General features: G+C 32.9%; 2 protein-coding genes across 2 annotated transcripts; one reads left to right on the forward strand and one right to left on the reverse strand.

Annotated features, from left to right (window-relative positions):
- The first annotated feature begins 1,029 nt into the window (after positions 1 to 1,029).
- On the forward strand, positions 1,030 to 2,212 carry LOC142629430 (TLC domain-containing protein At5g14285-like). Its single transcript, XM_075803420.1, has one exon. The coding sequence runs from the start codon at positions 1,165 to 1,167 to the stop codon at positions 1,909 to 1,911; it is 747 nt and encodes a 248-aa protein (XP_075659535.1). The 5' UTR covers positions 1,030 to 1,164; the 3' UTR covers positions 1,912 to 2,212.
- Positions 2,213 to 8,769, reverse strand: LOC142629429 (uncharacterized). Its single transcript, XM_075803419.1, has 16 exons — positions 8,606 to 8,769; positions 8,436 to 8,511; positions 7,827 to 7,958; positions 6,659 to 7,019; positions 6,446 to 6,541; positions 6,117 to 6,196; positions 5,431 to 5,506; positions 5,168 to 5,344; positions 4,490 to 4,594; positions 4,295 to 4,390; positions 4,069 to 4,161; positions 3,851 to 3,889; positions 3,722 to 3,763; positions 3,186 to 3,316; positions 2,958 to 3,084; positions 2,213 to 2,740 (listed from the first exon to the last, which is right to left on the reverse strand). Exons 1-16 carry the CDS (start codon positions 8,679 to 8,681, stop codon positions 2,582 to 2,584), a joined length of 1,866 nt encoding a protein of 621 aa, XP_075659534.1. The 5' UTR covers positions 8,682 to 8,769; the 3' UTR covers positions 2,213 to 2,581.
- Between the last annotated feature and the right edge of the window lie 8,976 nt (positions 8,770 to 17,745).

Consider the following 17,745-nt stretch of genomic DNA (forward strand, 5'->3'; position numbering starts at 1 on the left):
TTATCAAGCAGCATATCAATTTTTAAAATAGTTTATTCTAAATAAAACTCTATTACCTCAGTTTTAAGAAATCTAAAACTTTACACAAAAGTCTAAGAAATATATTTTCTTTAATTGACCAATATATTTTTTAATCAATTCAAGTATTTTACATGCATGCTAGTAGATAGAAAAGGAGAAATTCATGGGGCCAAAAAACTGACCCCATAACAAAAGGAAACTCTCAATAATTAACTTTGGGTGTCTTCGTCATTCTCGTCACCCACTCATGAAGTGATTGGTAGGAATTAGGATCATCATTTCATGATAACTTTGACTTTTATTTATTTTATTTTTAATTTTTTCAATTTTTAATTATTTTCTTTGGAAGGTTGGGTGGATTTAAAAGCCAACCCACTTGCCGACTTCTTAAAAAGCATAAATTTGTATAGAATAGATATATAGAACCACACAGTTGATAAAAAGCTATAATCATCTTCATCATAATCATCATTCATCACATGATAGATAATAGGTAAGGAATCTGAAAAAAAAAATTTATTTAATTTTTTTTGTGTGTGTGCTGAGTTGTAGATAGATAGAACTTGTACGGCTGATTCCTATACGCAAACTCTCTCAAAGTTTTATTGAGGCTAAGTTGCAGTTTACAAAACGAAAGCAAAATGTTCGAATATCCCTCTCAATACTCAAAGTATCAAGATAACGTGTCACCATAAGACTCGTTGTTACCTCACATGTAAGGTGAAATAATCTTCAAATTTATCTATTTATTTATTTATTTTGGTTGCCAAAGCCTTAATCCGCCAATCTTTTCTCCCAAAGATTATTAACTCTCAAGCACTAATCACAGTCTAAATCATGCTGTCTCCTGATTATTATTGAGTACGTTATTGATACCAATTTGGTTTCTAGTCCATTTAATATTAATAATACTATACGTCTTTGAAAGATTCCCTTTATACAGGACTCTAAGCAAACTTTAATTCTTCTTTTCCCTTTCTTCAACTCTGTCTATGACTCTAGCTTGAAGAAACCGGTGAACCTTTTCCTTCAATCTTTCTCTCTTTTTCTCTTTATTGGGTTTCCATAGTGTTAAAATTTGGAGAATTTGAAGCTGCTTGATTTCTATAATCTTGGTGTTTCTTCATCTGGGTTTTTTTTTTCATGGAGACCCTACTTAATTTCACTCCAGCCTTCCCAACATTCTTTTTGATGTTTCTCTTGGTATATCTCTTTGCTTTTCTTGTAGTCTTTCGCAACTGGGATCCAAAGCTTAAACCAGAAGCTTCAAGCTGCCTTATGTCTTTAACTCATGGCACTCCTGCTGTTATCATGGCTACTCGTGCATTGATTAACTCCCCAACCCCACCTAGTTTTGCTTCTCCAAACGCTAGTTTTCAGAACTTTGTACTAGAGTTCAGTATAGCTTACTTCCTAATGGACCTCCTTCACTACATGGTGTTTGTCCCCAATGATCTCCTCTTCATTGGGCACCATTTAGCCACACTATATGTGTTTGTGACTTGTAGGTATGTGGTTCATCACGGGGCGGTCGCAATTCTTGTTCTTCTTTTTCTTGCTGAGGTTACAAGTGCTTGCCAGAACGTTCGGAGCCTTGCGAATTTGCGGAGAGCCGATGTTCCTATGGCTGCCAAAGTGTATGAATTCTTGTCTCCTCCTTTCTATGTCTTTTATTCCGTTGCAAGAGGGGTTTTGGGAACACTCGTTGTGTACAAGATGGGGGTGTTTTATATGAGTGGAGGAGCTAATAATTTGATTCAAAGATGGGCATGGATTTCTTGGATGGTTGTAATCGTTGTTGCTGTCATGATTAGCATTTTGTGGGTTTCGAATCTATGGATATTCTGGTTTAGACAACGCAGTCACAGAGCACAGAAGAAAGTCAAGTAAAATCTGTGGGTTTTAGTTGCGCTATTCAACAGTTCTTGAGAAATGTGCATTGGGATTATGGAATTTAAAGAAATTTCTCAGATGATAGTCTGGAATTAGGGGGTTTGCGGTCATATTGATTTTTATTGTAGTGGTGGGAAGGAACAATTCTTATTTATTATTATTATTTTTTGCTACAAGGGAAGGTACATATATTCTGTATATAATCCTGTGTCCTCAGTATTTAACTTGTGTACCTGATCAGGAACGAGTTTTCCATATACTTGTGTGACTAATACTATGATGCAGAATTGCTGATCTATTTGTTTGTTTGTTTGTTTTATGTTTTAAGCAAGCTGAATTATTAGATATATAATAGTGGTTTTTACATTTGTAAAAGATAGAAGAAATCTAAACAAAAGGACAATCATCTGAACTACAAAACTCCTTACCAATCTTCCTAATTTCGCTCCAACTTTGTTAATCTAATTGTCTAAACTTCAGTAAACTTACATCTGCTAATTTGATCTTCTGCAGGCCATTGAGCTTTTTGAACCAAATAATTAATCCAATAATTATCACTTAGTACCTCTAAGATCCAAAACTCTCATTTTGTTGGCCACAGCTTGGATCTACATCTTCAATTTACACCAAGCAACTCAGAATGAGGCCCTGAGTATCACTCCTGGATTTATATGCCAATAATAGATGCGTTGCTTGTGTCAGGACCTCCATAGTAGTTAAGCTCTGCAAATGTGCCCCCTCCTTCTCCCTTTGCCAATCTTCCTGGATTCACACAAATGCACTTCGCTTGCTCTCCTCCTTCACCTCCTTCCCCAAGGGACAGCAACTGTACCAAAACCCAGAAGTGAATATTTAATCAAACACTCTTTGGTTGCATCAGCATATCCTTCCTTTGGATTCAGTAATGAGTTGTTGTGAGTAATTAAAACGCACAATTCATAAGTGTAATATATGAATTTTGAGTCTTTAGCCATATATGCAGTTGCAGCCACTTCAGTCTTTAGACTAGCTTTGAAAAGACAAGCACTTAGCATGTTCCTTACCTTTACAAAATACTTCATGTCTGAAGGTAGGATGAGAATATCAGGAATTGAAGAGATATGAAGAGATTCAGGAGCAAGTGAGAAGTCCAATGGAATGCCTTCTGCTGGTGGATATAGCGGATAGAATCTGTTTCAAATTTCAAAAGTCACATTAATTATAGGTAAAATAGCTCATTTAGACCTATATATCAAGAGAAATTTCTAAAAAGACAAAGCAATATAACATACCTCTGCTGGCTAAGTATATGGTTTGCAAGTCTACTCATTCGATCAATAGGTGTTCCATCTGCTGGATTTCGTGACATCTCCTCTCCGCTAAGGTGTTTGAGAATATCTACAGTGCAGCAACCTATCTTGACCTGAAATGCAAACTTGTGATGCAAATACACTTCCGAGTACTCTCAAAACACCATATATAATTTTGATACATGTGCTTTGTTAATGGTTGAAGACTCTCCCCTATAAAGGCCTATGAAGTAAACTATCATAATCAACAAAATAGCATCAACAGAAGCTCAAAGTCTACAACAACTATAACAATACAATATAATTGCAGGACAGCCTTAATCTAACTTATATTAAAAGGTCCTTGGCCCTTTTGTACAAACTTATCAGATATTGGACAACTTCGGTACTTTGAAGTTACAATTTCAATCTCTTAATATATAATGAAAGTTTAGTATTGCAACATCAAGATTTTAAATGAATACTGTTTGAGAAATAAGACAATCATAATTTTGAGACCAATATCACCAGAATTTTACCTGATTTGCCTCAAAAGTCCCTGGATTTGTGAGGCTGGTTATCTGATAAACAAAGCAATATCATTCAGACTAAAATGGGAAAATATTCATGACCACAAGTTGAAAGATGAACTCCTGAAGATCATGTACCTGATGTTTGAGATTAGGTGAATGAATTTCAAAAGCAGGCTGCACAAAACCAAATCAGTATTTTATATCTTAGTAGTTATATACTATCTCAATGAAATGTAACCATGCTAGCAAGAACCAAAACCAATAAGTGAAATACAATGTGGTAAAATAAAAAGAATGTCATTACTTTGAAAAGGTACTGAATTTGTACTTGTTTAATTCAACAATGACATTACCTGGGGGAAAACAAAGTCATGGTTAGCATCACGTATAGACGGAACAAGAATTACACGTGCATTGGAACCCATGTATTCCACATGATCTTGTAACTGAAAAAAAGTACAGAAATAAGAATAAAGATTAATGAGTTTTTTTCCCCTGCTACAATCAAATCATTCTTAAGTAGATATCATTCTGAGACCTAGGAAAACTGTGAGAAGAGAGAAGACGGGGAGGAGGTACCCTTCTGAGAATCTCCATATGGAATATTTCATCAAAGCTTCTGTCAGTAGTTCCTTTCTTAATCTCTGGATGTTCGGAATCAACAAATGGTCCAAGCTGAGGAAATTTTCAAAAATTTTGACATGAAACTTCCTAAGTAAATACAAAAAAAAATTCTTCAAACCATTTCTTATATGAAGAGCAGCAGATACTTACCAATATAAGCACCTGAGGTAACTTTCTGGTTGCATATGCTAGCAGTTCTGTCAGAGGCTCAAACGATAAGTTGTCTGTAGTGGTAAAAGGGCCCGATGCTATGATCTATATAAATACCAAAATTATGCATCAATCATCAGCAGGATCAATTAAAAAAGAGAAGTGTAAATTACCAACAGGGAATAATTTATTTAATGGAATTCCAAAGAGGTGCTCATTCCATATCTATCAAAAATGACCTAAGAGTACAAGCTTTCCTCTTATAAGTAGTGAATGCTATTATTTTTGTGTCTGTCAAACTAGAAAATGATGGTGCCTTGTTCCAACCATTTGGGTTGGCAACCCAAACCAGATAGTGAAAGTTGTTCTCCAGTTTTTATATTTAGTTAAAGTTGTTCTCCAGTTTTTATATTTCTTTTGAACCTTCCTCTTCCATTAGAATAATCCAAATCCCTTATTTTATAAGTTAGGCGGCCCTACTATCCAATCTTCAAGTGTTTACATTCTTAACATTATCTCAGAATCATGTCAACATATTGATAGAAAATGAAGTATATGATATACAGAATATAATATGAATACACATAAATTGTGATTACAGTAAAATAGATGCGTTAGCATAAGAAACAATATTTCCATTGCAGCTCATTCAGTGACGTAAAACACAAGCTTACTTACCACTGATAGCTCTTCCCGTTTATGAGACAGATCAATTGACTGAATCTCCTGGTCCAAAGCTTGCTTCTTTGCAGGATGCAAATTCACATCAGCAGCAGTGGACAAAGGAATTGAATCTACAAGTTTTGATGCAATCAAGCAGTGCCCACTAGGATTGTGTCCTTCAATACCTACTACCTGAGAGAGTGCCTTTGGCTCAATTTTCAATACTGATGGAATTTCAAAATTGGACTGAGAGCTAAAAGCTGTATCTATTTTCACACCTGGCCTGGAAAAACTGAAAACTGGCTAAGTTTTTGTAGTTCTAGACGAACACGTTGCCCTCCAGAATGCTCAACACTGTTAACAAAATAAAAGCCAAACCCACATGTGAGAAAAGTTGAAGAGATTACGCTCTGACTGATTTACAGAGATCACAAATATAGGTAATTAAACATTGCATCTAACTAGTCCTCTACCAGAGGTTTTCTTATAGTGGATCCAAAAATATGATCCTGATCATTCATCAATGTATCTAAGTCCTGCCTTGGCCCAGGCTTAAGCACAGTAAACCTAGCTTGATTTAGGTAGTCTTGGCATTGCCTAGACAATGCTTCAGAAAAATTATATAGCATTAAGCTTCATAGGAGAATCCATTATTTCTAATTCTAGGTATTCATAGATTGATCTTTAATCACAAAGACTAACTACCAGATAATGAATATTCTCTAGTGTAAATACTGCAGCAAGAAGACTTTTGCTTCAGAAAAATTATATAGCATTAAGCTTCATAGGAGAATCCATTATTTCTAATTCTAGGTATTCATAGATTGATCTTTAATCACAAAGACTAACTACCAGATAATGAATATTCTCTAGTGTAAATACTGCAGCAAGAAGACTTTTTTCTGTCAGCCTACGAGTAGATGATACACATGGATCTTACATAGAAAAAACCATGATCATTTACCTGCTTTGCAATAAGATGGACTTCTCATTTAAATGGCCTTCTCCATCACAACAGATCATGCCAACAGCAAATATGCTTTTCTGAAACATTAGATTTTTTTAGAGTTTAGATACTCAGATTTGTAGCTATTTAACGCACAAACTCTTTTAAGTAAAGATGAACAAAACATGAAAGACGTGGAGACTGTATTTAGGCTAAGAAGAAGCCTCACAGTGGCTGTAAGAAATCAGCAACACAAAAACATTGTTTCATTACTCTTCAGAATTAGGGGTGGGGGGGGGGGGGGGAGAGAGAGAGAGAGTGAGAGAGTAATGGAGTGGTTAAATTACCTGGCAAGCAACTGTAGGGTCCACTGGTTCCTCATAGACCCCAGATGCAACAAGTGCAGTTGTATGTCTCTTGATTCGATTTTCAAGTGCATTAAACTACACCAGAAAAAAGTTCTCTTATGTAATACATATAAGATTCTAAAAAAAAGAAGGTAATAAATAGACGGGGGAGAAGAATAAGAACAATCCCATGCTATTGTTGCTGGTACATACCCTATCTTCAATTCGATCATACATGAACCTACAACCAGGTTCAGGTCCTGATCCATGAACTATCAGAGAACACCTCTCTCGTGGTTGAACCTTTCTTATGATATCATCATCATTATTTTCATGAGCAAGTTTGTTTTCTCTGTTCTCTGCATCGGGCATATTATTAGTGCTGAATTTCACCACAAATTTATCTGTTCGTTGCCCAAATGGTGTCACATGTTTAAATGGTTTCCCAGAAGAAAAAATGCCCCCATTTGTTTGAGGCGTTGAATCGAATGGCTCTGAATAAAGTCTTTGAGATTTGTCTGTTGGAGAGCCAAGAATACCTTCTTTTGTATCTCCATCTTCATCATTCAAAATCCTACATAAGAGACTTCTCATCAATTATTATCATTGTAAGAATTAAAACGGAATTGTTACTCATTTCTGCATTTAAAAAAATAAAAAATAAAATAAATGCTCATATCTGCAAATTTGTATGCTATTTGCCAATAAAACATTGGAACTGGTCATACCACCAGAACCACAGGGCTAGAATTAATTACATGTCCTTAACTTCATCCGTTACAAATCACCCTTGTAATAGACTAATTATGGTATATATCAATCAAAGAACTGACTGCAGTGGATCAAACATGTACTATGTGAAACCTGCTAGTTCTCAAGTAGCAGTGACAATAATAAACACACACACAGACACAGAGACATGACATGAGAGGGAGTGCTTTTTTTTTTTCTTTTCGTATTCCTTTTTAGGGTTGGGGGGATGCAAGAACAAGGAGAAATTGACAAAATGCTCTGTTACAAATCCAAATATTGGTAGCCATGGTAAGGAAATACAAAAAAAAAAAAAAAAAAAAAAAAAAAAAAAAAAAAACTTGCATAAAAAGAGGGGGGGAGGGGGAGGTGGGAATGAGAGAGAATCTTCTACTCTTGGTACCATCAAAGTACGTCAAGTGATTGTATTACTAGTTTATGACTTGGAGCTTTAAAACGAAACTATTACTACATCCCAGCATAATGCATCACACACAGACACAGACACATAAAGTCGACCTTTTGCAGCCTCATGTGCGCATCCATATATGCTGTCAAACAGGTAAGAAATTTACAAAGCATGGATGAGGATGAAGCAAAGAAGAGAACAAACAATTGTTAGAATTCATACATATCAACATCTTTACTTGAGTAGAAATGCAAATCAGATTCCTCCACAATAGCTGCTTCCTTCTGCACATCTTGCAAATACTGTAAAAAACCATCCATCTGAGCAATTTGTACAGTTGACTCATCCAATTGCCTGTCAAATATTCATGTCCCAATTATAACATAGACCACCTAGAAATTTCTATAATAAGTTAAAAAATTAAAACTCTGTATCTTTTGCTTAGAAATTTTGGATAAGAGAGTAAAGTCAAAAAATTTATTTATTTATTTTTTAAAAATTCACACTATCCAAAGAAGAAAACCCACCGCTAATCAGTGCAAATCACAATTATTTGGCACAATTGAAATGGGTTTCTCTCAATTCATCTAATTTCTACAATCTTCCCAGTAAACAAACAATTGGGTATATTAAAATGGGTTTCTCTCACTTCATATAATTTCTACAATTTCCCCAGTAAACAAACAATTGGATATATTAAAATGGGTTTCTCTCAATTCATATGATTTCTACAATTTTCCCAGGAAACAAACAACTGGGTATACTAAAAGGGACAGAAAAATCTAATAAGCAATTTCTACAAAATAAATACATAAGAGGTGAGCGATGGACCTGTTGAGATAGTAAACCTCCCAGCTGGAAACGATGTCTGAGGGCTTGAGATTGTAATTTATGCAGAAAGTAAGGCCTAATTGAGAAGATTCAACATTCAGAGCTATGGCATTAAATATTTATCATACAAATTATCTGAGAAGAATTTTAGGGGGTAAATGGGAACTTACATTTCTTGGCTATCTCTTCCTCTTCGTCGAGAGAGAACCCGTTCTTCTTGAATACCGCTATGATTTCTTCTTCCATGGCTCGCTCTCTCTCTCTCTCTCTCGCTAGGGTTTCTCAAATCTCAAGCTCTGCTCTCAGCCACTTTTGTGAGAGAGAGTAGCGGAAAATGGCGGGAAAATTGTGGGTTTGGGTGAATATTAAATAGGGCTGGTGATTTTTCTCCCTATATTCCTATTATACCCCTACTGTTTACTCTTATTAACAGATAGTATATGCTAATAATACTACACTATATACATTCCCCTTTTATTTATTTTTTTTGGTGAAAAAATGAAAAAAAAAAAAAAAAAAAAGGGCTTGCTACAATACAGGACGACTTCATTGCCAATCTGGTTGTGTCGTTCAGCGAAAATTGTATACTACACAAGTAGTTTAGCTCAAATGAAAGTGTTTACATTCTAGGAGGTAGTTTTAGATTGAATATTGGAACCGAATATTCCGATATTAGTGTATGCTGGTGCATCATTTCAAAATTACACATTGAATACATCTATGAGTCTGTTTGGATAGAACTTATTGCTAAAAATTAAAAACTGAAAACTGAAAACACTGTAGCAAAATAATTTTAAAATGTGTGAATAGTACCGCGGGACCCATTTTTAATGAAAAAATGGCTGAAAAGTGAAATTTGTGGGTCCATGAACAGTGCACAAATGCACTGTTCATGGAAGACTTGGTCAAAAACTGCGGCTGGGAAGAAAAAAAAAAAAAAAAGGCTGAAAACGCGAAATGGCAAACGCAAAACGTAGACGTCGAATCCAAACACATTCTATATCTATATATATTACTAAAAGCTGAAGCGTGGTATTTATTGTTGCTGAGCTCCAGTTGCGCCACCTCATCGCCACATCATTCACCACATAATTATTATTTATTATTTATTCCTATTTTTTTACATATATATATATATATTATTGACTTTACATATTCATATTTGTCAGTTTTAACATCTATATATATTTCTTTTTATTTCCAATTTTCCTATAATTTTTTTTACATTCACTTATTTTTTAAATATTTGCACTTTTTTGAACATTTCTTCTTCCTTTACCTTTTCATTTCCCCACTACCCTCTACTTTAATATTGCTATTCATCTTTCCCTTCTTCTTCTTTTATCTATTTCTTCTTATCTCTTCATTCTTACTATAAATTTGTCTCTCTTTTCCATTCTTTGTATAGGTTTCTCTCACAAAAGGTTCTCTCTCTCTCTCTCTCTCGCTCTCTCTCTCTCTCTCTCAATGTTTTTGTGGATTTTTATTTTTTATTGCATCTCCCTTTTAGGTTGATAAATTTTTGTGTTTTTAAGAACTCTAATTTAGATTGATACGATTTAGTTTTGTATTTTAAGTTAGTATTATTATTATTATTATTGTGCTCTTTGATTGTTAAATTTTATCCGATTACATTATAAAAAATTAAAGATAGTAGATAAAAATAAAATAATATTCCATTACATAGCATAATTTGGATAATTTAGTGTTTATTGTTATATCTTTTAATATTTCTTATTTTTTTTCTTCTCTTCTATTTTACTCAATATTGAAATTCAACCACGTCCTCCTTATCAATATATATTTTTTTTCTCTCTTTTTGTTTTAAAAAATAAAAATGTAATATTTTCACTCCTCAATTCTTTACATAATTTTCTCTCACAAAAAAGTGGTTATTTCCCACTCTTTCTCCCTCAATTTTTCGGTGGATTTTTATTTTTATTTTTCTTGCATCTCTATTTTAGCTTGATAAAAGTTTTGTATTCTTTAGAACTTTATTTTGGTTGATGGGATTTAGTTTTGTGTTTTAAGTTTTTTTTTATAACTTTGATTGTTAAATATTATCATATTACATTATAAATAATTAAAAATAGTATATAAGAATGTACTATTATTATATTACATAGAATTATTTGGATAAGTTAGTGTTTATTGTTATGTATTTTATTTTTATTTTTTTTCTCATATCATTTTATTTAACATTTAAATTCAGCCACATCCCCCATATATATCATTAAATTATTTATATTTCCACTCCTTTTTTATTTTAAAATTTTTTAAATATAATATTTTTCCTAAATTAAATAAATTAAATTGTCCACTTTAAGTGGAGTAATGCTAGGGAAACACTCATTCTCACACCCAATGCATCAAATGAAGAATGAAATACAAAACAAATTAAGTTAGAAACACTAAATTAAAAATAAATAAATAAACTAAAAAATGCATATTTAATGTCATAGAATCATCATCAAACTTTGGAAAACAATAGGTTGCCAGTGGAGAGAGAGAGAGAGAGAGATGGTATAGAAAAAAACCAATACAAAGTAATAAAGAGTAGATAAAGAAAAAAAAACCAAACGTCAATTAGTAATCATTGATTAGAAAACAAAGAGGTTGTAAGAAGAAGTAAAAAATAAAATAGAGATTACCGTGTAGAGAACATTAAAAACTTTTTAGTGTAGTGACATAAACCGTTAAATTTACTTAAAAAATAAAATCAACAATTAAATACAATCATAGTACTAAATTTAAATTTAAAACTAATCAAAATCTAACTATGGAAACTATATTAATCATAACTAAAAAAGAGATGTTCTCTGATAGTAGTAGAAATTACGTAAGAAATAAAGTTAGAAAATTTAAAAATCCATTTTTTGACATTTCATTTAACCTTATTTAAAAAAAAAAAATATATATATATATATATATATAAAATTTTCATACACTATTGCTTTCGAAAATCTAATGAATAATGCTACCTCTCATTTATTGTCTTTGTTATGCAAATCATTAGTTAGTAAATATATGATAATGGTAAGAAGCGTTACAAATGAGATCACTAAAAAATATATATAAAATTAATTAGCCATTATCATTATGGAGTAGTAGTCTATAATTTTACGCATCCAAAAAAGTGGAATATATAGAGTTTTCTTAAAGGTATGTGTAAAGATTCACTATATATGTGTGTGTGTGTGTGTGTGTATAAAGGTAAAAAAAGGTATATTTAAGGTTTTTATTAACTTAAAAACTAATGAAAAATCAATAATTAATAACTAAAATTATAGTATTAATAAAATATTTAATGAGACCATGCTAAAAAAAATTATCACGCGCAACGCGTGGGTATGTGACTAGTATAACTTAATGTTTAATTATTTCTATTTAAGTAACTCAAAATTTTATATGTGATATAATTTGGGCTTTATCGTTTTTTTTAAAATTAATATAGTCTAGAACAACCTGGAATAGTCCACAATTGAGACACTGGAATAGTTGGAATTCGTTTGAAACACTAGAACATACCAGAATTTAGACCAAATCAAAACAAGGGGGGCAAGTGCACTGGATTAAGCACCACAACGGAACAGGGTTTAAAACCTTGGTTAGAGTGCTGTAAATTAGCCAAGTATTGTTGATTATTGAATGTTATAGCTTGACTCGTTAACAAGTGCAAAATGTTTAACCTCAGCTTGAGTTTAAACTAAGCCTACAAACAATGTTTGAGTTTAAGCTCGTCAGAAAGTCCACAAGTTTTAGCTTTATTTGGCTTGATTCATTAGTCAAATCGAGCTTAAGTTAAGATAAGTATATTATCAAAGCCCATTTGGTTTTGACTAGTGATTTTGACTCCCAATTAATTAAAGACTTCGTAAGATATGAATTTATTTTCAAGTTCATATTAAGTTTATTATCAAGCCCATAAACTAGCCTAAGCTCAACTTGTTTTTGATTTATTCCTATTGTTCGCAAGATTGTTCACAATGATGGCTCCAAGAATTTATTCCAAAGCAATCATTATAAAAACACAAATTAAACACAATTTAATAAAAAGAAAACTTGAATATATTAACATCACAGTATATATATGAAGTTTTACAAATTCCTTCTACGAGATTTCATATTTTGAAATTGTTGCATAATAGCTTTAGTACCTATGATATTAATTACATCTATTTCAATATACATAACCACACAATTATTCATCTACTAAATAAGAGCACTTGCATTAGTGCTTGTATAATAGAATAAGGGTGGGTTTGGATAGGGAGGTTGGCGTCTAAGTTTCACGTTTCTGACCCTTTTTTTTTTTTCCCCTGCGCACAGATTTCAACAGGAGACATGATGCACTGTTCACCACTGTACGTGAACAGTAACCGCACAGTGGTGCACTGTTTATGTACTTTTCAGCTTTTTTAAAAAATTAAAATTAAAAATGGGACCTGCAGCACTATTCACATATTTAAAAATTATTTTGCTACAGTGTTTTTAATTTTCAGTTTTCAGCTGTATCCAAACGGACCCTAAGAATCATATTTTAGCCAACCAAATTACCAAACTCAAAATTCACCCACAGTAAACCATATAAAGTTAGGTACAAATACATGGTTGCTACAATACCATGGATATATGTATGAGCATTGTTCACGTTGTTTTTCAATATTTTGTTTTATTTCCTCTCTTCTCTTGCTCTCATGTATCATCAATTTATCTCTCTCTCTCTCTCTCTCTCTCTCTCTCTCTATATATATATATATATATATGAAAATAGTAATAAAAAAGAATGAAAAATGATTATTTAAATAAAATATAATGTAGAGTAGATAACATGACGTAGGTGTTTTTGAAAATAGTTGTGTAAAATTGAAAAAGTAAATTCTTATACTAAAACTGTAAGGACCAAAAGCTCATAAAATCAATCTTCGAAACGTTATTATTGCTCTATTCACTTAAGAGTCCTCATACAATACATTTGGTAGAGAGGGTTCAACAACAAAAAGCCCCCTCCTCGTAATCTCTTGATTCCTACTTATACTATTCTTTGCTTTCATCATAGCCTTACACCTTGCAATCTGCGGTCCTTTTCCCGTGACACTTGTCCGTCGGCAATGGAACAAGATTCCATTTTGCATCCCTGTACTGTTCAGGTCATGTCCACATTAATGCGACGGATAGAGGAGATGCTTGCTAATTAATGCGGCCAGAATGGTTGTTGCCCAGCATTTAATGCAACTTTGCAACCTTCCAAATCAGCCTATTACAACCAGATATTTGTAACATGCCCCTTATTTAGTTATCGTCCACGCCACCTCATCTTCGGGCACACCTGGAGAGACCTCATCTTTCATTCTAAATGTTGGCCTTCCTTTCTTCGGGTCTTCGGGTTCTCAGGTCCTCGGGTCCTCACAAAAACATATAGGAATTTTTGCATGAGCTGATACAAATATTCTAAGCACTAACATACTAGTTGTTTGAGAAATTGTGTTTTAAGAAATGATTTTAAAATATGCCTTATGAGAACGCAATTATAAAAAAGGATAAACTTTAGCAATAAAATTGGATATTCTTTGAAATAAACATTGCATGTTCTTTAAAATAAACATTTTAAAAATTTGTTTACGTTGTTAATACACATGTCAAAATTTGTGTGAATTGAATATTATTTACTATATGATCTACAAACTCATATTTTATGTATAATTTTAAACTAAAAAAACTTTCAATTTAAACAATTTATTGATGACATAACTATTAATCTTTAATTTTCTAGAAAGTTTGCAAGTATAGAGAATATAATAAGAAGATATAATTTAAATGTGAATTTGTAAAAATTCATGTCTAATAAGAAGATATTGAGTAAGGTTACAACCAATTTTGTAACTAAATTTTGTTCTTCTAAAAATTACAATAAAGTTTTGGTAAGACTGCAGTTTGACAAATTAGCTATTAATCTAAAATCGCTATTCCCCTTTCCCTCTCCCTTATGTGTGTGTGTGTTTGTTTCTAAAAAAAAATAAAAATAGAATGAGTAATTGTCTCACATAGCTTAAAAGAGTGTGTTGTGTCTAGTATAATTTGCCCCACCCTCCTTTAAAAGTTATCATGGCTTTTGAGTAGAGTTGTAGTGTGTTTTTATATAAGAACCCATTTCTCTTTCTCTTATGTGTGTGTGTGTTTGTTTCTCAAAAAAAAAAAAAAAATCTAAAATTGCTATTTCAAATGCAAAATTACTAAAAGGGACTTAACTTGCTATGAAAGATTATCTTGTAATTTTTTATCAGAATCTTGTCATCTTTTTTAAGTGCAAAAAAAGATTCAAATGGTATATAATAATATTGATATATGCACTTCATGGCTCAACTATTGACTTTTCGATTTTTTTTTTTAATGATTCCTACCGAAATGCCCCTTCTCTAAACCACAAATCATTTGTGTTTTGTGAGCCCCACAATCTTACACAACAAATAAAGAGAAGGAGAAGCATATGGCGAGTGAGATGTGAGCATTTGTTCATGAGAGGTGCGTCTGGCCTCTTCATTTCTTAGAGATGATTTTTCGTAATGTGTTTTGGGAATATTGGGCTCAAAAGCCGCCTACCATTTGCTGCGGCTTGCACCGAGAAGTGATATTTGGGCCCTTGCGCTGATTTGTGTTTGTTAGGACAATTTATTTGCTTGACCTTCACTGAGACTAGATTTTGAAGACAAAATTTAGTTACAAAATTAGTTATAGCTTTACTACTTATTTCGAAATTTAACTGTTAGATTGCATGTTTTTTACGCTCTTAATACACATGTCAAATTTTGTTTTAATCAAATATTATTTACTATATAATCTATAAGATTATATTTTATGCATAATTTTAAATTACAAAAACTTACAATTTAAACAATTTATTGATGACATAACTATTGATCTTAAATTTTCTAGAAATTTTACAAGCATGGAGCATATAAATTGTCAAAATTCATTTTCAATAAAAAGATATTGACTAATTTTGTAGGCTTAGACTATAATCAATTTTCTAACTAAACTTTGTCCTTTAATTATATATATATATATATATATATATATATATATATATTTTTATATTTTAGGGTTGTCAGCCACCCATGTTAATTAAAAATTAATTTTTTAGGGACATTTTTTCACTAATTCAGCACACTAACCAATACATAGTGCTGCTCCAACTTGTTCATGAACAAATTTTTTTCCTTAGATTTTATTCATTCATTAAATAAATCTAAAGTTGAGGCTCAACTTGACTTGTTTATAAACAAACAAACATGAACAAGTTTTTTATCGAATCAAGCCAAGCTATTTATAAACGGTTTGGTTTATTTACCGCACTAGCTAGAGATAGCAAATTTTAAATGCCTATCTCTAATGGCCTAATAAGAGTATTGAATTGATTGGAAACCTTTTTTTTTTTATTATTATAGGAAACTTGTAACTTTATTACGACGAAGATAAATTCAGTACATCATAAGTAATAGCTAACTCAATCAACAATGGGTTTTCATGTATCCAGGTTACAAAATTATCACTATTTACTATATTTTTGTCATGTTTAGCCAAAATATGTGTTGGTTTATTACCTTGATGCCTCACATGGGATACTTGAGCTACTCTAAAATCCTGGAGTTGATTATATACCCTAGCTAAGATATTTGAGATAATCATAGGTGCTGTACATAAACCCAAGAGAGCATCAAACACGATCTTGGAGTCACATTCAAGGATCACTTCCCTTATACCAATATCCCAAGCAAATGAAACCGCAACCTCCATAGCTTTGGCCTTAATTTCCAAAGGTCCTAGTGGCTGTTGGACTTGTTTGCTTAAAGCTGCTATCGTCCTACCTTCATGGTCTCGAATTACCACACCCACTCTAGCCTGGCCAGATTGACTGAAAACCGCTCCCCCATCCACATTCACCTTCTAGCTAGGAGCAATCAGAACTACCTAGGATTCTTGCATGTCGTCCTTCGGCTGGGAGATAGAGTGATTCGCAGTTTGAAATTCATCTAGCAACACTCTGGCTTTCTGCACTACCAGAGTTGCCGATTGCCTTGGGCTCCCATGTCTAACTGCATTTCTATTATAACACATACTCCTTGCAATCAAGAAGAGCATCTCCAAAACATCATTCCCCACATGCTGGAAAAATATAAGATACCACACCAGATCCACAAATTCATTATACTTGACTCCATGAGCTTCTAAACTAATGCCAGACTAGACCCAAACTTCACGGGCAGCCTCACACTCCCAAAAAAGATGCAAACTGGTTTCTTTACCCGACCCACATGCTTCACATATACCATCATCAACAACCTGCCAATGACACAAGTTCACTTTTATGGGAATGATATTTTGGCATACTCGCCATGCAAAAGATTTTGTTTTATTTGGTAAATTTAACCCTAGAGCCTCCTCCAAAACGATTTGTGATTCTCACCATTCAAAGTTCATTCCATGTGTGTCTCTATAGATTCAGCCACAGCAATCTTGTACGCACTACGAATAGTGAAGTTTCCCTTTGGAGTGAAGGCCCAGACTAACCTGTCTTGCGGCATGCGAACACTCAAAGGGATGCTCAGGATGGATTGAACATCGGTCAGGATGAATACTTGTCTCACTAACTGATCAATCCACCCACCAAAATCCGAGTCAATAAGTAAGCTAACCAATGACTGATCTGGTAAAGTATTTGTTCTAGTAAGCACCTTAATGCATAGGGTACGTAATTTTGTCTTTATATAAACAAATCATGTAATGTTGAGTAGATTTTTTTTTTATTCAAATTAAAAATTAAGGCGAATAAAATAACTTTAAATAAATAACAATAATAATTTCTTTAAAAAGTGATCAAAATTTTAATAGTAGAATTATATGTGTGGTGGAAGAATAAGGTATCCATCCACATGTCGCAAACATGGGTTTTATGGCCTAACAATTTTTTGGATAGTTTGAATATGCCAGTGCTTAGAAATTGTTAGTAGAGTGAGTTAGTGATAGGGATCACACTTGGGTGGGATGGGTCAAATCAAGGGTGCCCCATTCCCGCTCCGTCTCCTCTTCAAGGTTGAGAGAACTTGCGTAGAGCGGGAAAGAGATAGCTATATGAGGCAAAACAGGACAGACAAAGACATACTGGGTGAGCAAGTTTTGCCATCCCTAATTTGTGGTGGATCTTTAGTGCCATAATTTGGTTTGATAGCCATAATGATTTTCAATTGGGCAATTTTTTCGAGTTGCATTCTTTTCTTTAATGACTATCACACTTTCATCGTAATCACATGGA

Source organism: Castanea sativa, chromosome 3 (genome assembly GCF_040712315.1).
Source record: "Castanea sativa cultivar Marrone di Chiusa Pesio chromosome 3, ASM4071231v1".
In the NCBI taxonomy this organism is placed as follows: Eukaryota; Viridiplantae; Streptophyta; class Magnoliopsida; order Fagales; family Fagaceae; genus Castanea; species Castanea sativa.

Bases quoted from the DNA above. Each gene is read 5' to 3' on its own strand.
- LOC142629429 (XM_075803419.1), bottom strand. From the start codon at position 8,681: ATGGAAGAAGAAATCATAGCGGTATTCAAGAAGAACGGGTTCTCTCTC. The intron at 7,959-8,435 runs GTCCATCGCTCA...AATATTTGACAG, and splicing joins GAGGTTTACTATCTCAACAG to GCAATTGGATGAGTCAACTG. The intron at 5,507-6,116 runs GTAAATGATCAT...TTTTGTTAACAG, and splicing joins TCCATCTTATTGCAAAGCAG to TGTTGAGCATTCTGGAGGGC.
- LOC142629430 (XM_075803420.1), top strand. From the start codon at position 1,165: ATGGAGACCCTACTTAATTTCACTCCAGCCTTCCCAACATTCTTTTTG.